Source organism: Heliconius melpomene, unplaced genomic scaffold, assembly GCF_056956725.1.
Source record: "Heliconius melpomene rosina isolate 202511_hmr_F unplaced genomic scaffold, ASM5695672v1 ptg000057l, whole genome shotgun sequence".
In the NCBI taxonomy this organism is placed as follows: domain Eukaryota; kingdom Metazoa; phylum Arthropoda; class Insecta; order Lepidoptera; family Nymphalidae; genus Heliconius; species Heliconius melpomene.
This window is the reverse complement of record NW_028181880.1, coordinates 124982-149757: the sequence shown is the minus strand read 5'-3', so window position 1 is coordinate 149757 and position 24776 is coordinate 124982. Positions and strand designations below refer to the sequence as shown.

At 44.0% G+C, this 24776-nt stretch overlaps 1 protein-coding gene and 1 pseudogene across 1 annotated transcript; one reads left to right on the top strand and one right to left on the bottom strand.

Moving 5' to 3' along the window:
* Positions 1-8563: 8563 nt before the first annotated feature.
* On the bottom strand, positions 8564-11464 carry LOC146526370 (uncharacterized). Its single transcript, XM_085207207.1, has 2 exons — positions 8983-11464; positions 8564-8623 (listed from the first exon to the last, which is right to left on the bottom strand). The coding sequence occupies exons 1-2, from the start codon at positions 11326-11328 to the stop codon at positions 8564-8566; spliced, it is 2406 nt and encodes an 801-aa protein (XP_085063333.1). The 5' UTR covers positions 11329-11464.
* Positions 11465-23356: 11892 nt separating this feature from the next.
* LOC146526369 (uncharacterized) lies at positions 23357-24678 on the top strand (annotated as a pseudogene).
* Positions 24679-24776: the final 98 nt, after the last annotated feature.

Sequence of the window (24776 nt, the reverse complement as noted above, 5' to 3'; positions counted from 1 at the left end):
ATTGAATAATTTCATTATTATTTTTTATTTCTATTTTTATTAGTTTAATAATTATTTTATTTTTAATTATAAAAATAATTTTAATTTTTAAAAAAATAAGAAAAATAATTTCAAAAAATTTTTTTGAAAATGATAAATAATCTTTTTTCAATTTTTGATCCTTCAACAAATTTATTTAATTTCCCATTTAATTGAATTAGAACATTTATTGGATTATTATTTATTCCTTTATCTTTCTGATTTTTTCCTAATCGTCATTATTTATTATGAAATTTTATTTCTAATAAACTTCATAATGAATTTAAAACTTTATTAGAACCAAATAGAATTAATGGATCAACTTTTATTTTTATTTCATTATTCTTTTTTATTTTATTTAATATTTTTTTAGGTTTATTCCCATATATTTTTACTAGAACAAGTCATCTTAATATATCCCTTTCATTATCTTTAACATTATGATTAAGATTTATAATGATTAAATAATACACAACATATATTTATTCATATAATTCCTCAGGGAACACCAACTATTTTAATACCTTTTATAGTACTAATTGAAACTATTAGTAATATTATTCGACCTGGAACTTTAGCAGTTCGATTAACAGCTAATATAATTGCAGGTCATTTACTTTTAACTTTATTAAGTAATACAGGTATTAATATACTTAATTATTTATTAATTATTTTAATTATTGTTCAAATTTTATTATTAATTCTTGAATCTGCCATAGCAATTATTCAATCTTATGTAATTTCTATTTTAAGAACTCTTTATTCTAGAGAAGTAAATTAATGTCTAATCATAATCATCCCTATCACTTAGTTGACTATAGACCTTGACCCTTAACAGGAGCTATTGGAGTAATAACCTTAGTAACTGGTTTAGTAAAATGATTTCATAATTTTAATATAAACTTATTATTTATTGGATATATTATCGTATTATTAACTATATTTCAATGATGACGAGATATTTGTCGAGAAAGAACATTCCAAGGAAAACATACTATTATAGTATCAAAAGGTTTACGGTGAGGAATAATTTTATTTATTATTTCTGAAATCTTTTTTTTCAAATAATTTGTTCTTTTTTTTTTTTTTTTTTTTTTTCATTTATTTATGTACCACACGTGATAGAATGTACAGAAAACTTAAAACAACAGGTAAAAAAGTGTACAAAGGATAACTTATCTCTAATAGAGATCTCTACCAGAAACCCTTGAATGTATGAGATGTTATAAGAAATAATTCGGGTGCGGTATTTTAATGTTATGTTAATAATAATAATAATAATAAACCTACATACAAATATACATAATATTAATCAATATTCCTATACCTACATAAATATACTTTTACAAACATACACACATACAAACATATAAATATATACAATGACATAAAAGAGTTGAAACAGAAAAAGAAAATTAATAAAGAAAAAGACAAAGCGACTACTAAAGATTCTAATTAAGATGAAGAAAATGTTGTTTTAGTTTGATTTTAAAAGTATTTAGAGATGGATTGCCCGACAGTATAGAGTTAGGTAGTGAGTTCCATAAGTGCACTGCTTGAACTGTGAAGGATTTTTCATAGAAAAAGGTATTACATATAGGGTACTCAAGCTTTCTTTGAGTTACACATGAGCGTACAGGTCTTTCACTTGGAAGTGTCAGTTGAAAACGCTCCCTTAAGTAAGGAGGAGAGGATGACTTTAAAATGTTAAAAAGCAAAGTGAGAATGTGCAGGTTACGACGTAAACGCACAGGAAGCCAATTCAGTTGTCGACGGAAATCAGACACGTGGTCAAATTTGCGTAATCCGAAGATAAAGCGAATACACATATTCTGAAGTCGGTCAAGTTTGTCGAGAGCCTCTTCATTAGCATCAGGATAACAAACATCAGCGTAATCTAGCAGTGGCAGAAGAAGAGATTGAGCAAGAATGATTTTAGTGCGAATGGGTAAAAAATTTTGAAGGCGTTTAAGAGAGTGCAAAGAATAATGTATACGTTTACTGATTACATTAATGTTCGCAGACCACGACAACTGGCTATCAATTATGAGACCCAAATTTCTTGCTGAATCAGACAACGGTACTATTGTCTCGTTTAATTTAATACAAGGTAAGGTGTTAAAATCTACTCTAGCACGTAGTTGCCTACTACCAATTATTAGAGCTTGAGATTTGGAGGGGTTAATAAGAAGGCCAAACAAAGTCGCCCACTCGCTAATATGAGCGAGATCAGTGTTAATGTTCAAAATTGCAGTGTTTAAGTCTTCAAGAGTGGCGTGTCTATATAGCTGTAAATCGTCAGCGTAGAGATGGTATTGACAAGATAGGATTTTGGTAATTTCATTTATAAAAATGGAAAAGAGCAGAGGAGAGAGTACGCCGCCTTGAGGTACACCAGTTACCAAATCAACCCAGTCAGAGCAAAGCTCTCCGGTGTAGATTCTTTGCTTGCGACCCCGAAGATAAGAACGAAACCATTCAGTGGCAGCAGGAGAGATGTTAAGTGTGGAAAGGATACCAAGTAACACATCAAAATCCACAGAGTTAAACGCGTTACTAAAGTCGAGTAAAATAAGTATAGTTAATTTTTTATTATCCATCGCGAAACGAATATCATCAGTAACTTTAATTAACGCTGAACATGTACTGTGTGATGGACGGAAGCCGGACTGGAATGTATTTAAAAGATTGTTTTGGAATAAATAGTTAGAAAGCTGTTGAAAAGCTGATTTCTCAAGGAGCTTCGAAAGGACAGGAAGGATAGAAATAGGACGAAAGTGTGAAAAATGAATAGGATTAGATTGTTTAGGTAACGGAAGGACATGTGCACTTTTCCAGGCAGTAGGGAAAGATTTTGACTCGAATGAGAAGTTTAGAATGTGAGTAATAATAGGAGTTACAAGATGTAGCACTAGCAGCAACATGTCACGACTTAAGTTATCACTTCCAACAGCTTTAGAGGAAATAGATACGATACCCTTTCTAACTTCCTCTACTGTCACTTCATGGAAGGCAAAAGGATCACAGTTAGGCTGGGTGGCCTGAGCCAGTTTTCGAAGACATAAAGTTTTATTGGATTTGGCCATACGCACGGGGGAAGTAGAAAAGTAACTATTTAGAGAATTCAAATCAATGGACTGATAAGAAATGTTACGAGATTTACCCACGCCTAGTGACTCAAAGAATCTCCAAGTTTGAGAAGGAGAGAAATTATCAATGCAGGAAGTTATATACCGGCGTTTTGCATCTCTACACAACCTGTTACACCGATTTCGCAGCTTTTTATAGACAGCAACATTCTCTGGACTCGGGTGCCACTTGCACTTTCTCTTGGCTTTGTCGCGTTTCTTCATTATTATCTTTACGTACGAAGTTAGCCAAGGGGCAGGCGGGCGTCTAAAACGGACTGGTTTAAGTGGTGCATGAGCGTTAAATAAAGATAATAAGTTATTGTTAAAAATGTCAACTTTTTCGTCAATGTCAGAAGATGAATAAAAATGAGACCAATCCATTAAACTAGCGTCTGAAGCAAACGAGTCGTGATCAATATGCTTATAGTTACGACGCATTAACACTTTGCCTCTTCGCTTAGGTAGTGATAAAGTGTAACTTACAAACAGGAGGTCATGGTACGAGAAGGGGGCTGTCAGTTGACCATGTACACGTACGTTCTCCGGCTTGGAGGCCATAATGACATCAATCAAAGAGGGATCAGAATTTGGAGGAAAATGTGTTTCAGAGAGGGTAAGAATAGAGAGATTGAAAGAAGACATTAAAGATTGTAACCTTTTAGCTCTGGAGTCTTGTTTTAGAAGGCAAGTGTTCAAGTCGCCCATAATGATTGTGTGTTCATAAGAAGAGACAAGGCTTTCAAGAACTATTTCAAAAGTATGGAAATAATTAATATTCATAGAGGGACTATAAACAACACCAAGAAGGACTTTAGTATGGCGGCAATTAATTTCAAGAAAGAGATATTCTAAATTGGCTGAGTATTCATTGGGAGAATGTTGTAAGATCTTATAAGAAATATCAGTTTTAAGGTAAATACAGATACCACCGCCTCTTTTATTAATACGATCATTTCTGATGAGATTAAAGTTTGAAATGGAATAAAGAGAAGAAGGGAGAGAAGGTTTAAGCCATGACTCTGAGACCAAGATACAGTCGACGGGTACATTGTTAAACGACACAAGAAGGTCGGTGTAGTGCGCTGGTATGCTTTGAGCATTGATGTGCACCAGATTCAAGCAAGAGCTCACATTGAATACTGATTGAAGTTTACAATCCAAAGAAAAATCACTAACTCCCAAATCACTACCATCAGTTGTTACACTATGAAAACTTTCAGACGAGGAACATGTAAAATAATTATCCTTTAAGGCTTCATCAATATCTGACATAATTTATGAACTTTATATATGTATATATATACTTACAGCAATAATAAAATTATATAAGAACAAATATAAAATGATAAAAATATATAATTAAAATAGATCAAATATATAAATAATAAATATTAATATCGGCTAATGTTTACAGTAACACCAATAATTATACAAAAATAAAAACTTTAATATAATCAAACCCACATTCACTGGCAGTTCGGAAGAGAGGATGCTAAATTACAATATTAACAACACCAAAAACCACATTATTGTTTGTGTGTAAACAAACACACACAATGTAAACAACAATAAGCGTAACTTTATAAGTTTGGTACAGTACAATGATATATTATTACAAGCAATATAAATATAATATCTTTTTTGTACCTTGTTTAATAGAACAATGAAAGTAAAACACATTTAAACCTATACTATTCCTTATCAAAATATATATACACACAATACACATATATAAATACATATACACATACATACATATATATAAGTATATATATTTCAATTATCCATACATTTATCATACACATCTACCGAACTACGACTATCCGAACTAGCTAACAGTATGACGTCAGCGGCACGACTATAATACAATTACAATGCAAGTTAGTAGTTACAAAGCAATTACAAAGGTTACTCGCGTGTGATCGTCAAAACAAATGTATACACTTTGTAGTGGTGCGTTTATAAAATGTGTTAAGTGAAAAGATTTTAATAAAACAAGATATGGAAAAGTCGTCCGTAAGCCGCCAACGAGATTTGAGTATTAATGAAGTATAGAAGATAAATTTAACACAAATACAAGGTCTAGAAACTATAACTACTTATATAGGAAAATATAGTAGTAAGCACACTATTTAACGTTTTTAACACCCCGACGAACCCTGGAAGGCTTTGGATCTTTGGAACTAATTGGCTGGGGATGATTGCTGACAAGGATCTGAAGTTCCTGTACTGTTACCACCTTTCTGCGACTTTTGTCAGGCAGTATCACCATAACCACTCCATCAGCCGTCCAGCAATTCTTAATGCCAAAATGCTTTCTAGCTGCACTGAAGATTTCTTGTCTTGGTCTTGTCAAGAATTCTGACATTGTTACACTGGAACCTTTAAGGGAAGTTTTGGTATTCCAAACTAAATTTCTTGACTTTAAATTAGAAAAGCGGACCAGTATGGGCCTGGGCTTACTCTTTATCGTACCCAGGCGATGTGATATATCAATCATAGAACTGTCTATATTTGATAATTTTAATTTATCATGAAGCACATTCAACACTACAGCTTCTGGGCGTTCATCTGCAGTCTCGGGCAATCCATGAAACAGTAAAATGTTCCTTCGGGAGCATGCTTCTTGCATATCGTAGCCTTCTGTGAGGAGCTGAATTTGCTGACGCAACATAGACAACGTCTTGCAAACAAAGTCTTTGAATTTGGTATAATCAGAAGACAATGTAGCCAGATCACCAAAGACTTTCTGAGAATTCTGGATTGGACTTTTGTTTTGTGTTTGTGATAGTACCTTGTCAAAGTTATCCATACGTGCTTGAAACAGTGCCACGATGTCGTCCATGTTCTTAGAAAGTTGACTATGGATATCCATCTTGTGATAACTTCTTATTTTGCACAGTAATTGTAAGGAATAAATGTAAACCAGGTAATGTAGGCTTGACTGATTATTTTTATAGCAAATACATGTAAAAACTGTTAATATAATTAAATTTAAACGAAAAATATAAAACGTAACACGAATTTGTTGTACTCTTGTCGACCTACCCGACAATGGAGAAGCTCTATTTTGGTAATTTAAATTAGATCAGGTTGCCATTTCTAAAAAAAGGATATTCCTTTATAAATGGGGTTTAAATCCATTACATATAATCTGCCATATTAGAAATTTCTTAAAATAGGAAGTTCATTATAAGAATGTTCAGAAGGAGGTAAATTTTGATATCATTCAATAGAGGATGGTATATTTAATGAAAATAGGATTATTCGTTGATTAATTATTGATTCTCAAATAATAATAATAATTAAAATTATGGAAAATAATGAAATATATGAACCAAATGAAGAAATAATAGGCCTAGTGTCCGGGGAACCGGCAAGCCAGGCACGCACTGAGGAGGTGGGGGTAGCCGCAATGGAGTTGTGGGAAACTCGGCTGGCAACACCAACTGCCGGCCTGAGGACGATCGAGGCTGTTCGTCCAGTGTTCCGCCTAACCTCCTAGGCGTCCTAACCTTCCGCATGACACAGGTGCTCTCGGGGCATGGCTGCTTCGGGGGTTACTTGTGTCGGATCGCCGGGAGGGAGCCCGACGCTCGCTGCCACCACTGCGACGACTGCCTCGATGAGACGGCCCAGCACACGTTGGAGGTGTGCTCAGCCTGGGCGTCTCAACGTCGCGCTTTGCGCGACGTCATAGGGGACGACCTTTCCCTGCCGGCCGTGGTCAAGGCTATGGCCGGCAGCGAGACGTCGTGGGATGCGGTCTCATCCTTCTGCGAGGCAGTGGTGCTCGAGAAGGAGTCGGCGGAACGGGCGAGGGAGGCTTTTGCCGAAGTCGCCATCCGCCGTAAGAGACCGGGTCGCCGGAGGGCGGCACACGATCGCCGCTTTCCGCCCTAATGTGCTAGAGGGCGGTCAGCTTGGGGAAGCTGACCGCCTACCAACCTGGCCCGAGTAGGCACGCACAGGTTGCTCCCGCGCGCTACTCCGAGCAGGCCGTCGAGGGTGCCCACACACCCTTGACTCCGCGACGTGCCTTGCAGGCTCCCGCCGCCGCGTCTCGCGGCCAGTGGCGGTCGAGGAGGAGCACCGTGAGGTTTTAGTGGGTATTGGGATAATACTATCCAATTAGCAGAAAATGTTAAATTCTGAGGCATGATTCTCGATAAAAGACTGAACGGAATTGCCCATGCTGAACATGTCAGTAAAAAATGTGAAAACGGCATCAACGCTTTAAGAGCTGTGTCTGGTGTGTGGTGGCGTGCACACCCTTATACTCTCAAACTACTATACAATGCCATTATCCGTAGTCACATTGACTACGGATTATTTGTTTTAGACCCCTTTAACAAAGTTGCTACTGAAAAACTCAATAGGATCCAATACAAATGCCTACGAATTATTATAGGTGCAATGAAGTCTTCTCCCACCAACGCACTGCAGGTTGAGTGTGTTGATCCTCCTTATCCTATCCGTCGCCAATTCCTGTCTGATCGGTTTGTTGGTAAAATGTTACAGCTGTCATCCCACCCCCTATGGTCCAAGCTATCTGATTTAGCGGACCTCATTCCTCCGGGCAGGCCCCTACCCTACTTGCTCAATAGAAATTTTTTGTCATGTTATTAAAATAAATCTATTAAATCATGATAATCCTTCTATAATATTAGGAAATCAAAAATGAAAAGGAACAGAACCTATTTTTATTAATATTGCAGAATTTATAATAATTGATAATAAATATAACGCGGGCAATGCGCCACAAACTGGGAAAAGTGTTATGGGAAATAGAAAAATTTTAAATATGGGTAATGACTGGAACTAAGACTTCCAAGGGCAAAATAATCATTTTGCGGTTGATGCCATCATAACCAGAAGCATCAGATTTGATGGCTAGGATACTGTTTCTTACCTGGGATGAGGTTATAGAAGCAAAGTTAAAAGGAACGATTGTGGGAGACGGCAAGGAGTTGATATAATTCAATGTATTTGCTTTAATTGTGTTGTCCATAGATGTTATCGAGGCAAAGTGTTTATTCAAGGCATCAACGTCTAGATTGCAATTCAAATCCTTACGTTGCCGGCCAATGCCTAGCCATTCCAGAAATTTCCACAACTTACGTGGGCTTAAGTTTTTCATTCATTCATTTTATTTATTATTTCTGAAATCTTTTTCTTCATTTCTTTTTTCTGAGCATTTTTTCATAGTTTCATGATATAAAATTATCTGGGTAATCAGAATAACGACGGGGTATACCAGCTAATCCTAAAAAATGTTGAGGAAAAAATGTTAAATTAACACCAATAAATATGGAAATATATTGAATTTTTAATAAATAAGGATTTAATAATAATCCAGTAATTTTTTTTTTTTTTTTTATTTATTTCTATCAAATATCCATACAACTATATATTTACATTGATGAAGGCACTACAAAAAACCACGAAGGTTTGTCTCGAGTACCAAAACTCGTCTAAATTATAGATTTAAATAATATTTTTTTAATAATTGATTTAAGCTCCTCTCAGTAATTATACTTCTTATTCTAGGGTCTAAATTATTTATTAAGTTAGGAACCATGTATGCCCGGGTGCGCTGTCCATATTTGTTACTAGCTGATAGTGAAACTAATCTGTTTTGTGTGATATTACGTGTTGCAATTTTATGAGAGATTTTATTTTGAAACTGCAAGTCGAAATAATTTTCTTTTAATATTGTAAAATTAATTTTATCATAAAGGGGAATAACTTGGCAGTATTTAAAGAGAAGGTTTTCATCAGTTGCCGCTTGCAATTTAATTTTTAAAGGGACGATGTTCTTCAATATTCTAACCTGCAGCCGGTATATGTAACTCAAGTATGTTTTGTCCGTTCTGCCGTAACTACTAAGTCCATATGACATAATTGAGTCAGCTAATGCGTTATAAAGCATCATCTTAGTCTTATACGTTAATCTAATCTTGACAATAAAAATATTTGCCAAAAATGATCTTAGCTTATCACATACATAATTAATATGCTTATGCCAGTTGAAGTTGTGATCAATAGTTAATCCTAAATATTTATGGGATAGTGCTACTTCAATTGAAGGACAGCCACAGTGGCTACTGGGGTTGTGCAAGCAGCAGTGAGTGTGAGCTATAAGACTACAATTCATATCGCTACCTGCTTTGAGGTTTGGAGAATGAATATGTATCAATTTAGTTTTTTGCGGATTTAATACTAAATGACTATCATGACACCATTTGTTTAACATATCGAAATCTTCCTGTAATAATGTTATTCCTTCATTCACGTCTTTAGCAGCTACAAGCAAACAAGTATCGTCAGCATATTGATAAGTTATACAATTGTTAAAAAATTTACTCATATTATTTATATAAGCTATAAAGTGTAAAGGCCCCAATACAGAGCCTTGAGCCGTGCCCTCCGAGACTTTTATGCTAGTGCTAAAACTGTCGCCTATTTTTACGCAATAATTCCTATCTCTAAGGTAATTTTCACACCATTTAAACAATGGACTCCGTATTCCGGTGTTTTCTAATCTTCGTGCAAGTATTTTGTGATTTAATGTGTCAAAAGCACGGGAAAAGTCAATAAACAGCGCCAAAACATGTAGTTTCTGATCCAACCACGTATTTACTTGGTCCGTAAATGTTGACAATAACATTGTCGTATTTTTACCTGGTCGAAAACCATACTGTGTATTGTTCAGTATATCATTTTTTCCGTAAAAAGAATGAATTTGATTACTTATAAATTTTTCAGTAATTTTATTTAACACAGAAGTTACCGAGATCGGTCTATAATTGCTGACATCATCTTGTTTTCCTTTTTTATAGACAGGTCTCACACAACCAGCTTTTAATTCATCCGGGTAGGTGCCCATTTCAACGCTAGTATTAATAAGTTTGGCCAAAGGTTTACAGATTTTTTTCATCAATGCTTTAACTTCAAACCCTCTTATACTATCAATACCTGGGGCTTTATTAGCATTTAAATTTTTAATTAATTTTAACACGTCATTTTCAGATGCTTTTTTAAATTTTATGCTACAAATGGATGAATAATTATTATCTATTGTACTATCTAGTAATTTTAATTTACAATTTGGGATAATTTTTTTAACGGCATCTGAAAAACCTACTGCGAAGATTTGCGCAATCTTTTTCGGTGACAAATTAGTACAATTAAATGCCGACAACACTACTTCGTCAATTGACTTGCATATTCTGCCCGAGATTTTATTTAGTATATTCCACAGTTTTTTAGTATTCCCATAATTCATATTTATTTTGTTTTTATAATATAAATTTCTATAGTATTCAATAACTTTATGAACTTTATTCCTCGTCTTATTATATTGTAGTCTTAGGTAAGCATTATACGGATTACGTCTCCACCTGTTAAATAACTTATCTCTTTTTTTAGACAGATTAATAATGTTTTTATTAATCCAGGGTGCAACGCGTAAGTTATTTTTAGTTTTACAAATAGTTTTTCTAGCTTTCGAGTATGCGGATTGAAATAAATCTTTAATATATGTATATATTTCCAGTGGTGTGCCTAAATCATCAACGCGTTCCCAGTTTGCATTACATAGTTCCTTTCTTAATATTACAGAGTCGTAAACATTCATTTGTTTGTTAAATTGACAATTATTAACCGGTGATTCATAGACGTTGCAAAGTGCAACGACGGTAAGCCTATGGTCCGCTAGTACAGTGTCGACTGCAGCGGTGAACGGACTGATCCCGCGCGACCTTACAAATATGTGATCTATACACGATTTCGTAATTGTTTCTAATCTCTTTTCAATACGCGTATATTCTGTAATACCACAAAACAGTCCGTTCTCCGCCATCAGATCAAGATAATTATCTCTTATACTTGATGATATTTTTAAGTCAAGGTTCATATCCCCTGCTATTACAATATTTAATGACGTAGGTACATTTTTTAAAAGTAGTGAAAGTTCAGATACAAAAAGTTGCTTATTATATGAGGGAGGTCTATAAATAGCACATATTGTGACAGCTTGGTTACAAGGAGTTTTAATCGTGCCTACTAGTGACTCGAACAAATATGTATTATAGTTATAAACTGTGAACTTTAAATAATCTTTTATATAAGTAATTATACCGCCACCTTTTTTATTTTTGCGTAATTTTGTGTACATTTTATATCCCGGAATGTTAAATAAATTACTAGTTTCATCTGACACTCCTACCTCCGTTAAAATTATAATATCAATAGGATATAATGTTACGTCTAGAATTTGTAATAATTTTGAATAATTTTTAACTATTGATCGAATATTTATATGTATACATAAAAGATTTATATGACTGCTAGGTATATTTTTAATAAAGCTATTGCAATTTATACAATTATTTAGTTTTATTATTCCTGATGAGTTATTTGTGTTATCCATCTTATTAATATTTATTATGAGAAAAAGCAAAATTTACACAAGGAAAAATTATTTTTCAATTTTTGAAATTGCTTCAATATCTAGTAAACATCTTATAATATGGACTTTACTCACTTTTGTCTTCCTTGCATAAATTTTGCCATTCCTGCACCATACGAATTCAAAATTATTACTCAGCTGTTTTTTACTGTTATATAATAACATTTTATTATAGGGCGTTAGTGCTTCACGAATAAATATCGGAGTGTTTGTAAGTTCACGCGGCGCACTTTGCACAATGTCACCGAGTGTAGACCGTGTCTGCTTATTTGCCGCTAACCATTGATCCCTGATGTGCTGGTTCTTCATTTCCACCATAAGCGATCCGGGTCGTTCTTTATGCGGTTGCACGACACGTGTGCATTTAACGTCACCGTCGTCCATTTTTAAATTTACAGCAATGGATTTTATGACTTCTTTGGATTTTTGTAGTGCAGATTCTGGTAATCCCGATATTTCCAAGGAACTCCCGAGGGACTTTTGTTCTATTTCATGTAGTTTGAATTCCGCGGACGCAACGCGGAGTTCAAGATGTTTGTTACTGTTTTGAAGTTCAATATTTTTATTCTCTAGCATTTTTATTTTGTTTTCATGTTTTTTAAAAGACTCCTCGATACTTGAAATTTGATCACTTAGAAAATTAAGCGAAACTTCAAATTCTTTTTTTAATGTTTCAAACTCATTTTTTATTATTCTTTTCATTTCTGCGGAAATTTCGCGAATCAATTTCGATCCAGCTTTGTTACTGGACACAAGTTCCTCTTCTTCTTCATCATCGGAATCATCGCCTTGTATTGAGATAGATGATCTATGCGAGGCATTACACAAGCATTCTTCACAGCTCCATTCCAGTCCGGGGGCGTTACGAAGAGTTGCTAATTGCTTTGCAGAGAGTTTAGCACAAGTAGTAGTACCATGAACACACTTCTCACAACGGCTACATGTTATACCGAGTCTTTTTTTCGTAATATTTTTGTTACACGTATTACACTTTGATATTGGCATCTTGAGGGTAGTTAGCGCACAAATAGGGGCAACGTGTGTATAGTTCGGAACTAGAAAGATAACTAGAGAATATCAATGAACAAAACCCCCTAAAATAGCAAATACAGCTCCTATCACATCACTGCACCTGCGTGGCGGTAGGGTGAGTACACACCACGCCCTCCGGTTCCTCACACTGTGACCTCTGCATGACAGAGAACACACACGACAGTGAGACACACACGAGACAAAAATTATTGTGCATTTTACACTAAAATATAATTTTTTTATAATGAATTTAAATTCATCTTTAGAATATTTTATTCTTATTTTTTATTTTATTAATTAATAATTCCAATAAAATGTTTTTCTTATTTATTTTATTTTTCAGAACTATAATTTCTATTTCATCAAATTCATGATTAGGATGCTGAATTGGCTTAGAAATTAATTTACTTAGATTTATCCCCTTAATCTCTTCCCCCAATAATCTATTAAATTCAGAAGCTTCCTTAAAATATTTTTTAACTCAATCTATTGCATCAATTATTTTTTTATTTTCTATCCTATTGAATTTATTTCTTATAAAAATATTTATTAATGATTTATTATCAATTATTATAAATTCTGCAATATTAATAAAAATAGGTTCTGTTCCTTTTCATTTTTGATTTCCTAATATTATAGAAGGATTATCATGATTTAATAGATTTATTTTAATAACATGACAAAAAATTTCACCAATAATATTTTATTATCTTATAATATAAATTTTATTTTTTTAATTTTTGAATTAAGGATTAGACGGAGAAGAGGACAAGGGATGAGGAAGAGAGGTAAATTTCAGGAAACTATTGAGCAAGTAGGGTAGGGGCCTGCCCGGAGGAATGAGGTCCGCTAAATCAGATAGCTTGGACCATAGAGGGTGGGATGACAGCTGTAACATTTTACCAACAAACCGATCAGACAGGAATTGGCGACGGACGTCGCGGAGTCAAGGGTGTGTGGGCATCCTCGACGGCCTGCTCGGAGTAGCGCGCGGGAGCAACCTGTGCGTGCCTACTCGGGCCAGGTTGGTAGGCGGTCAGCTTCCCCAAGCTGACCGCCCTCTAGCACATTAGGGCGGAAGGCGGCGATCGTGTGCCGCCCTCCGGCGACCCGGTCTCTTACGGCGGATGGCGACTTCGGCAAAAGCCTCCCTCGCCCGTTCCGCCGACTCCTTCTCGAGCACCACTGCCTCGCAGAAGGATGAGACCGCATCCCACGACGTCTCGCTGCCGGCCATAGCCTTGACCACGGCCGGCAGGGAAAGGTCGTCCCCTATGACGTCGCGCAAAGCGCGACGTTGAGACGCCCAGGCTGAGCACACCTCCAACGTGTGCTGAGCCGTCTCATCGAGGCAGTCGTCGCAGTGGTGGCAGCGAGCGTCGGGCTCCCTCCCGGCGATCCGACACAAGTAACCCCCGAAGCAGCCATGCCCCGTGAGCACCTGTGTCATGCGGAAGGTTAGGACGCCGTGACGCCGCGCTAACCACTGGCGGAACACTGGACGAACAGCCTCGATCTTCCTCAGGCCGGCAGATGGATTTGCCAGCCGAGTTTCCCACATTTCAACCGCGGCTACTCGCGCCTCCTCAGTGCGTGCTTGGCTTGCCGGTTCCCCGGACGCTAGGCCTCGACGCCGGCAATAGACCGACGCCAGAGAAAGAGCATCCAGGTCCCACGGCATGACTCCAGCCAGCACGCACGCCACTTCACCGGAGATGGTCCGGTACCCCCGTATCGCCCGGATGGCCATCACCCTCTGCGCACGTCGCAGCAGAGTGATGTTGTGCCGGTCGGATCGGACCACTACGGTATACAGCCGACGGCTAGAGGCGCTCGGCCCATCCACATTGGGCAAAAGGCGCGCCAGTGCCGCCGCTGTCTTCAACAGTTTCGGGGCCAAAGATGTAAAGCGGCCCCGAAAACTCCACCGACCATCCAGAACAAGTCCGAGGTACTTCATGCTCCGGGCAACGTCAATTTTGACGCCACCGACGACGATATGGGCATCTGCCGGTGGGCCCTTTCGAGGAGCATGGAAGTAGATTGCCTCGGACTTGTTGAGGGAGACTTCCAAGCCCAGCCGCTTTATGCGGCCGACTACCTCCGCAACTCCAGCAGTCGCGAGGACCGCCGCCTCTCGATAGGTCCACTGCTGCGCCAAGACCAGCGTGTCATCGGCGTAACAGAGGACCTTTATCCCCCTCAGGGTGCCGCCCCGCAGCACCCAGTCGTATCCGATGTTCCAGAGGATCGGACCTAGCACCGATCCTTGTGGAACACCGGCCGACACAACGAACTCCTTCCAACCTCCTCCAGGAGCTGGAAAGGTCACAGACCTACCGGACAGGTAAGCCCCGATGACGCGGCGCAGGTATGGAGGCACACGATAGTATAACAGTGCCTCCTTTATGCAGGGCCATGGCAGGGAGTTGAAGGCGTTGGCGATGTCTAAAGACACCGCCAAGACTCCATTGCCTCGGGCCACCGCATCCTGCGCATAGGACTTTACCTCCAGTATGGCATCCGCCGTCGATCGCCCCCTACGGAAGCCATACTGGTGGTCCGAGAGGTCCGGACCTGTCCCCTCCAAATGGTGTTGTAGCCTCCTGGCTACAACACGCTCAAGGAGCTTGGCGATCTCGCTCAAGAGCACGATGGGCCTGTAGGCGGAGGCTGAATCCGCCGGGCGACCCTCCTTCTTGATGAGGACTAACCTGCCTGTCTTCCACCGCTGTGGAATTATGGCTTGAGCCAGACAGGCAGTGAATAGTCCTCGCACTCTGGGCCCTAAGGTGTTGAGGGCCAGAGTTAGCGCCCGGCCGGGAATGCCATCCAAGCCCGGGGCGGTGCTCTTGAGCCGAGATCGGCGTACAGCTTCTTCGAGCTCCTCCTCCTCCACCGGTGGTGTGACGCTGTCCTCGTCGTCCTCCTCTTCCTCCTCACGCGCTGCAGGGCGGGCCATACTGGGTGGTGCAAAACTGGCCCGCTGCGGGAATAGCGACGACAGAACCCCTCGGAGTACGTCCGGTTGGAGTGTCTGCGTCAGTGGTGGTGCCCAAGCCCGTAACCTACCGAGCACCATTCGGTAAGGTGTGCCGTACGGGTCTAAGTCTATCCCCGCGATCAACCGGTCGTGCGACTCGCCTTTCACACGACCGATCTCCTCCTGCAGCTGCGTTCTCGCCTCGACATAGACGCGGTACAGTCGGTCTTCCTCCTCCTGCACCTTCTGTACCCGTCTGCGATAGTGGCTGTACTGGCGTCTCGCCGCAACGCAGGTGTTACGCAGTTGCGCGATCTCCCACGACCACCAGTACACTTGCCGCCGTTGAGGGCGGCGCCCGGAACGGGGCATTGACGCGTCACAGATACGCGTCAGCGCCCCCTGCGCCCAGGATGCGGCGTCTTCTGCAGACGCCAAGCTCTGGGGCAGCCAGGATTCCACTATCGCGGCCTCCTCCAACAACTCCCTGTCGAGACGACCCAGTTGCCACCGCGGTCCGTACTCTCGCGAGTTTGGACTGGGGGCTGGTGGCACCGCAGGATGTATGGAGATCTCGTACAAGATGTAGAGGTGATCCGAGAGAGTCTCCACATCATCCAGCACTCGCCAGCCCCGAACACGACATGCTAGGGCCGGGCTCGCGACCGAAACGTCCACGACGGATCCGCCCAGCCTTCGCACACACGTGTTCTTGGTCGCTCGGTTGAGCACAGACAAACCGGTGGCAACAACCCACTCCGACAGCGTCACACCACGCACATCCGTCGTTGCGAAGCCCCACACGCTGGACTTCGCGTTGAGATCGCCGGCCACCAACATCTCCGCCGGACGAAATCGCTCTACCATTTCCCCCAATCGTATAAGGAACTCTTCAAACTCCGCGAGAGTTCGATTGGGGGAAAAGTAGACCCCTACGACAACTAGGTTGCCGACAAGTGCGGCGACGCATCCCACACCTCTCTCTACACGTGAGAAAGGCGGGGAGCCCGCGGCGACCTGGGTGATAATAGTCACCACCCCGGTGTTGTCGGCTACCCAGTTGTCTCTGTCGGGAACGCTGTAGGGTTCCGAAACAACCGCCACCTGGATAGACCACTGCGCCAGGCTTTGGACCAATAAGTCCTGGGCCCTAGCACAGTGGTTAATGTTCGCCTGCAACACACGGAGAGCCATTATTGGTCTTCCATGTGTTGCACCTCCTCAGGCCCAGCTGGGATATTAGACCTGGCCGATGTTGCCGGCACTCGTCTGCGCTTTCCACCGTTATTGGTGCTAGCCTTTCCACAGGCAGCATTCCCCAACATGTGATTAGCGGGCCTTTGCGCCGCCTCACACACCGGACAATGAGGCTCTGCCGAACACGATCTCTGCTGATGCCCGGTCTGGCCACACTGGAAACACTGTTTGCTGCGTTCCACCTGGCTACTGCACTTCGCAGCCATGTGGCCCACTTCGTGGCAACGGAAACAACGTTGCGCACGGGGCATCAACAGCCTCACTCCAGCAGAGACGAAGTCTCGCCCCGCTAATCTTCTGCGCTGCGCCGACAGGACATCGGACCCATACTGTTCCTAGACCGGCCCGGTCCTGTCGGATCTCTCCGACTTTTATATTACCCGCAGCACAGCCGGAACTCGGCTTATTGCCGCCGTCACGTCCTCAGCAGTGGCGGAGTCATCGAGGCCAAACACCCTCAATTCCGCACATTTCACTGGCCTCGATACCTGGACCTCTTCGGGGCTGAGAACCCCACGCAACTTCTCAGCTAGCGCATCCGCCTTCTCAGCAGTGTTGGCGCCAGGCATTCTAGCGCCTAGCATTCTAGCGCCAGTAGACGCAACACGGAATCTCAGGTCCTCTATACCCAGGTCTTCCAACTTTATACTTTCCTTGACCCGGGTAAGGACATCGCTATACGACATCTTGTCGGCGACGGCTGGCTGCAACTTAATCGTCACAACTTGCGATCTAGGACGACGCAACTTTGGCTCCTTTTGCGCTTTAGCCTTTTGCGCTTTCGGCTTAGGAGCTGGCTTTCTCTTCTTGGCCCCCTTCCGGGCTACTACAGTCCAGCCCTCAGACATATCAGCCGGAGCGGGTGGCAGAGGTCGAGGCTCAGTAGATGCGGTCATCACCGGGCCTTTCTTCTTCTTGGCCTTTTTAGACCTTTGCTCCTTTGGTGCCGGATTAGCCGGCGCCATCAAAGTGGATGCGACAGGGTCCACTTGCGCCTGCTTTGGGCTATCCACCTTGCGCTTGTCCGCCGCTAGCGGAGGTCGCAGATTTCTCTCCGGTGGTAGCCGATCTTTAAAGGCTTCCAGCCTGGTGGAGACCATAGTGCCCACTATGTCCTCCACAGCAATAGACTCCGTGGGAGTGGGTCGCAAGTCCGATGCTCTAGACCGCTCCAACTCCGCTCTCAAAAGGGCAAACTCCTTCCGCAACTCCACCAACTCCGACTGCAGTCGCGAGTTTGTTGCCTTGAGGATATCCACTTCCTCTGATGCCGTCCTCTTTGCCAGAGTATTAACGGCAGAAGAGATAACTCCGGCAGCGTCTTTAAGGGCCCTAGTAAATGTGCCCTTCAGATTCCCCGACTTACAGGCGACTCTATTGATTATAGCCAAGCTATCAGATACTTGGCTACGCAAGTCGGAGACCATGTGCTCCTCACCGCAAAGTTCCAGGGGCACATCCGAGAGCCTAGAACTTGCTCTAGTTTGTATCGCCGCGGAGATTTCAGCAACTTCCTCCTCCACCCTCAGCCGGCGCTCCTCGCGCTTGGCATCGTTTAGCGCCTTCTTTCCAGCAGCTAGCCCTATATTCTCATCAGGAATATTTGGTACGACCACGACTCCCTCTGGCCGAAGCAACCTTCGCTTTCGGCTTGTCTCTGTCTCCCCATCCGCATCCGAGGATTCAGAGTTACTCTTCCTGTGATGGCGCCTCTTTCTGTCCTTTCGGAACTGCGCTTTAGCCCCCTCGATAGCATTGGAGCTGTTCGACCCAACAGACATCACGCCATCGGCGTCTGACTCGGAAGCCGCCCAGAAACGGCCTCGCGACGAAAGTGACGACCTGGACCTATCTCTTATAATAGAGGCAACCTCCTCATGGTCCAGACGCTCTAACACGACTCGCGCATCCTTCAACCCCCCTCCTATTGGCACAAGTGCCGGACTTTTGCCCCTTTCGAGCAAAGTACTCCCTACGCCTTTCTCGGGCACAACTACTACTCCGCCCATCTCGGGCAACAACAGATCACCGCCCTCCTCGGGCCTCCCTACGTCATCATTTTGGGTTTTTAAGTTAACATTTTCCATTTTGTTCCCACGAGTGTGGGGGAAAAACGGTCCATCCGAGCAGTGCCCCCTGTACTCGGATAAGCCTATTACGCCAGGGTGTCGGCCGGTACCCTGGCGGGACCAGCAGTAGCGACTGATCTCCCCATCAGCCATGAACCCCTCGCGCTGCTTCGCCGCTTGGGTTGGGGTAATTTTTTATAGAGGTTTTCTTCCTCGCAGCCCGGCCGGTAAAGGCAAGGCCCTCAGTTCCACTCCTGATTACGAGACATGACCGCAACCAAGAGTGGAGTTCCGATATATTCGGCGCTGGCACATCACTGCACCTGCGTGGCGGTAGGGTGAGTACACACCACGCCCTCCGGTTCCTCACACTGTGACCTCTGCATGACAGAGGACACGCGAAGAACCACGCCGGTTTATTAGCCAGCGAGCAATCATTACCCAAGGACGAATCCTGTAGGCACCAATTACTCGCCGCCCAGGGTGCACCGGTCCGCAACACTGTTCGTCCCCCCCGAACGACAAGCATTCGAGAAAGGGCCAACAGCGGGTGAACACACGAGGAGGTCATCCGACCAAGCACCCCAACCTAACCTGACATTTTTTTTTTTTTTTTTAACATGAGGAAATCCTTTTACGGATACCGGCCCGAGTGGGGACTCGAGCGGGTTATGTGGGACTCATGGACCGGCTGAAGGCCAATCCCAATACCCACTAAAACCTCACGGTGCTCCTCCTCGACCGCCACTGACCGCGAGACGCGGGGACTAGAATCGTCCACGAAACGCGGCGGCGAGAGCCTGCTAGGCACGTCGCGGAGTCAAGGGTGTGTGGGCACCCTCGACGGCCTGCTCGGAGTTGCGCGCGGGAGCAACCTGCGCGCGCCTACTCGGGCCAGGTTGGTAGGCGGCCAGCTTCCCCAAACTGACCGCCCTCTGGCACATTAGGGCGGAAGGCGGCGGTCGTGTGCCGCCCTCCGGCGACCCGGTCTCTTACGGTGGATGGCGACTTCGGCAAAAGCCTCCCTCGCCCGTTCCGCTGACTCCTTCGCGGGCATCACTGCCTCGCAGAAGGATGGTTTTCGCCACTTACCGCCGGCACCTTCCCGCGCATTCCCGCGGGTTGTATACCACCTTGAAGGCCCCTCGGAGCCCGAACGATCGACACCAGTTTCAACTGAATCCGAGCGGGGAAAACTGAAAAAATCGGTTTTCGCCACTTACCGCCCGCACCTTCCCGCACATTCCTGCGGGGTTGGAAAAAATCGGTTTTCGCCACTTACCGCCGGCACCTTCCCGCGCATTCCCGCGGGTTGTATACCACCTTGAAGGCCCCTCGGAGCCCGAACGATCGACGTCAGTTTCAACTGAATCCGAGCGGGGAAAACTGAAAAAATCGGTTTTCGCCACTTACTGCCGGCACCTTCCCGCGCATTCCCGCGGGTTGTATACCACCTTGAAGGGCCCCTCGAAGCCCGAACGATCGACACCAGTTTCAACTGAATCCGAGCGGGGAAAACTGAAAAAATCGGTTTTTGGCACTTACCGCCCGCACCTTCCCGCGCATTCCCGCGGGTTGGAAAAAATCGTTTTTCGCCACTTAGCGCCCGCACCTTTCCGCGCATTCCCGCGGGTTGTTTACCACCTTGAAGGCCCCTCTTTCAGTTTTCCCCGCTCGGATTCAGTTGAAACTGGTGTCGATCGTTCGGGCTCCGAGGGGCCTTCAAGGAGGTATACAACCCGCGGGAACGCGCGGGAAGGTGCCGGCGGTAAGTGGCGAAAACCGATTTTTTCCAACCCGCGGAATGCGCGGGAAGGTGCGGGCGGTAAGTGACGAAAACCGATTTTTTCCAACCCGCGGGAATGCGCGGGAAGGTGCCAGCGGTAAGTGGCGAAAACCGATTTTTTCCAACCCGCGGGAATGCGCGGGAAGGTGCGGGCGGTAAGTGACGAAAACCGATTTTTTTCCAACCCCGCGGGAATGCGCGGGAAGGTGCCAGCGTTAAGTGGCGAAAACCGATTTTTTCCAACCCGCGGGAATGCGCGGGAAGGTGCGGGCGGTAAGTGGCAAAAACCGATTTTTTCAGTTTTCCCGCTCGGATTCAGTTGAAACTGGTGTCGATCGTTCGGGCTCCGAGGGGCCTTCAAGGTGGTATACAACCCGCGGGAATGCGCGGGAAGATGCGGGCGGTAAGTGGCGAAAACCGATTTTTTCAGTTTTCCCCGCTTGGATTCAGTTGAAACTGGTGTCGATCGTTCGGGCTCCGAGGGGCCTTCAAGGTGGTATACAACCCGCGGGAATGCGCGGGAAGATGCGGGCGGTAAGTGGCGAAAACCGATTTTTTCAGTTTTCCCCGCTCGGATTCAGTTGAAACTGGTGTCGATCGTTCGGGCTTCGAGGGGCCTTCAAGGTGGTATACAACCCGCAGGAATGCGTGGTAAGGTGCGGGCGGTAAGTGGCGAAAACCAATTTTTTCAGTTTTCCCCGCTCGGATTCAGTTGAAACTGGTGTCGATAGTTCGGGCTCCGAGGGGCCTTCAAGGAGGTTTACAACCCGCGGGAATGCGCGGGAAGGTGCCGGCGGTAAGTGGCGAAAACCGATTTTTTCCAATCCGCGGGAATGCGCGGGAAGGTGCGGGCGGTAAGTGACGAAAACCGATTTTTTCCAACCCGCGGGAATGCGCGGGAAGGTGCCAGCGGTAAGTGGCGAAAACCGATTTTTTCCAACACGCGGGAATGCGCGGGAAGGTGCGGGCGGTAAGTGACGAAAACCGATTTTTTCCAACCCGCGGGAATGCGCGGGAAGGTGCCGGCGGTAAGTGGCGAAAACCGATTTTTTCCAACCCGCGGGAATGCGCGGGAAGGTGCGGGCGGTAAGTGACGAAAACCGATTTTTTCCAACCCGCGAGAATGCGCGGTAAGGTGCCGGCGGTAAGTGGCGAAAACCGATTTTTTCCAGCCCGCGGGAATGCGCGGGAAGGTGCCGGCGGTAAGTGGCGAAAACCGATTTTTTCCAACGCGCGGAATGCGCGGGAAGGTGCTGGCGGTAAGTGGCGTGACAAGCCGTGGTCAAGGCTATGGCCGGCAGCGAGACGTCGTGGAATGCGGTCTCATCCTTCTGCGAGGCAGTGGTGCTCGAGAAGGAGTTTTTTTGCCGAAGTCGGGCACAATACCTGAAGGACAGGCGGAAGAGGCCTCGGAAGCCGATCGATCAGTCGGGGTCTTCTGGTGAAGGAGAGCCAGATAGACCGGCGACAAAAGTGGTTGCCTTGAGGAGACGGAAAGGTCTCGGTGAGGCAGAAAGGAAGGAGTTGCCGCTGAGGTCAGAACAGGAGGTGTCTGACAGCGCTGCGGCCGTACTGGCCAGGGCTAGCTCCAGGCTCTCGGACATGTCTCTACCATCCGAGAAAAAGCAGGACGAAGCCATACTTGCGTCTGACCTACAAAATCAGGTGGTGGACAGCCTAGCGGTGATAAGGAAGGTTGCCAGCAGATCGGGAAACCTTAAAGGAACTTTCACCAAGGCCTTTTGACGGATACCGGCCCGAGTGGGGACTCGAGCGGGTTATGTGGGACTCGTGGACCGGCTGAAGCCAATCCCAATACCCACTAAAACCTCACGGTGCTCCTTCTCGACCGCCACTGGCCGCGAGACACGGGGACGTGAGTCTTCCGCGAAACGCGGCGGCGGGAGCCTGCAAGGCACGTCGCGGAGTCAAGGGTGTGTGGGCACCCTCGACGGCCTACCGGAGACGGAGCAACCTGTGCGCGCCTACTCGGGCCAGGTTGGTAGGCGGTCAGCTTCCCCAAGCTGACCGCCCTCTAGCACATTAGGGCGGAAGGCGGCGATCGTGTGCCGCCCTCCGGCGACCCGGTCTCTTACGGCGGATGGCGACTTCGGCAAAAGCCTCCCTCGCCCGTTCCGCCGACTCCTTCTCGAGCACCACTGCCTCGCAGAAGGATGAGACCGCATCCCACGACGTCTCGTTGCCGGCCATAGCCTTGACCACGGCCGGCAGGGAAAGGTCGTCCCCTATGACGTCGCGCAAAGCGCTACGTTGAGACGCCCAGGCTGAGCACACCTCCAACGTGTGCTGGGCCGTCTCATCGAGGCAGTCGTCGCAGTGGTGGCAGCGAGCGTCGGGCTCCCTCCCGGCGATCCGACACAAGTAACCCCCGAAGCAGCCATGCCCCGAGAGCACCTGTATCATGCGGAAGGTTAGGACGCCGTGACGCCGCGCTAACCACTGGCGGAACACTGGACGAACAGCCTCGATCGTCCTCAGGCCGGCAGTTGGTGTTGCCAGCCGAGTTTCCCACAACTCCATTGCGGCTACCCGCACCTCCTCAGTGCGTGCCTGGCTTGCCGGTTCCCCGGACACTAGGCCTATTATTTCTTCATTTGGTTCATATATTTCATTATTTTCCATAATTTTAATTATTATTATTATTTGAGAATCAATAATTAATCAACGAATAATCCTATTTTCATTAAATATACCATCCTCTATTGAATGATATCAAAATTTACCTCCTTCTGAACATTCTTATAATGAACTTCCTATTTTAAGAAATTTCTAATATGGCAGATTATATTCCGGTTCCGGTTCCGGTTACGACAGCGTAAACATCGTTACAGTGCAACTCCCCAATTAATCGTATTTTTTAATATTAAAGTACCACTTCGAAGCTGTTATTATCACAATCTAATAAATATAAGTGTCAAGAAGATCTGGAGATAATAGACTTGGTTTTTCATACGAGAATTATTCTAAATACAAAGTGTGAATGTGAAACGAACAATAGTGAGGTTATCTTAAGTGACAATTAAAAGGAAGTTTATATTGAAACTGACATTGACTTATCAGTGTTACCAGTGACAAATTAAAATTGTCTTTAACTTTTTATTTGTTCTGTCTAAATTTAACCTACCGTCTTCCGTAATATTTAAATATACAAAACAATATTTGGTAGAAATGGATGAACAATTTCAACTTTTATTCGATAAAATGAAAATTGAACTCTCGAAGCAAACAATATCGATAACAGAGTCTATAACGAATACAATTATGGAAAGGATGGAAGAAAAATTACAGCCGATTGTTATGGAAAATCAAAAACTAAAAGCAAATGTAAGAAAGTTAGAAGAAGAAGTAGAACAACTGAAAAGGGAGAAGAAAAATAATAATTTGGTTTTGTTTGGTGTAAAAGAGGAGGAAAAATCATTCACTCAGCTACTAGAAAAAATAAAAAATATTTTCAAAGAAGATTTAGATATTAACATAGAAGAATGGGAGATTAACAAAATGTTCCGACTTGGCAAAATAAACAGGGAGAATAAAAAACCTCGACCAATTCTTCTGTCCTTATTATCAGAAATGAAAAAAGGTGAAATTATGAAGAATAAAAAGAATTTAAAAGACATGTATATTAAGGATGATTTTTCTAAAGAGACATTGGAGAAAAGGAAAGAACTAGTACCAAAACTGGAGGAAGAGAGGAGGAAGGGGAATATTGCATACCTAAATATGACAAACTTATTATAAAAGAAAACAAGGACAAGCGTAAGAGACAACTGTCTTCATCGCCCCAGACCAACGCACAACCTAAGAAACAGCAGACATGGACGCCGAAGGACAACAGAGCTAACGCTTTTGATATCATGAGAAATAGATCTAATTCTCTTTCTAACTATACAACTAATAAAAACCAATAGCAATTAACGAGCCGGAAAACTAAACAAAATATCAGGAAAGAAAATGAAAATACAACGAAACAAAACTCTCCCCCAAGCCGACTGGTCCTCGTGGGGGA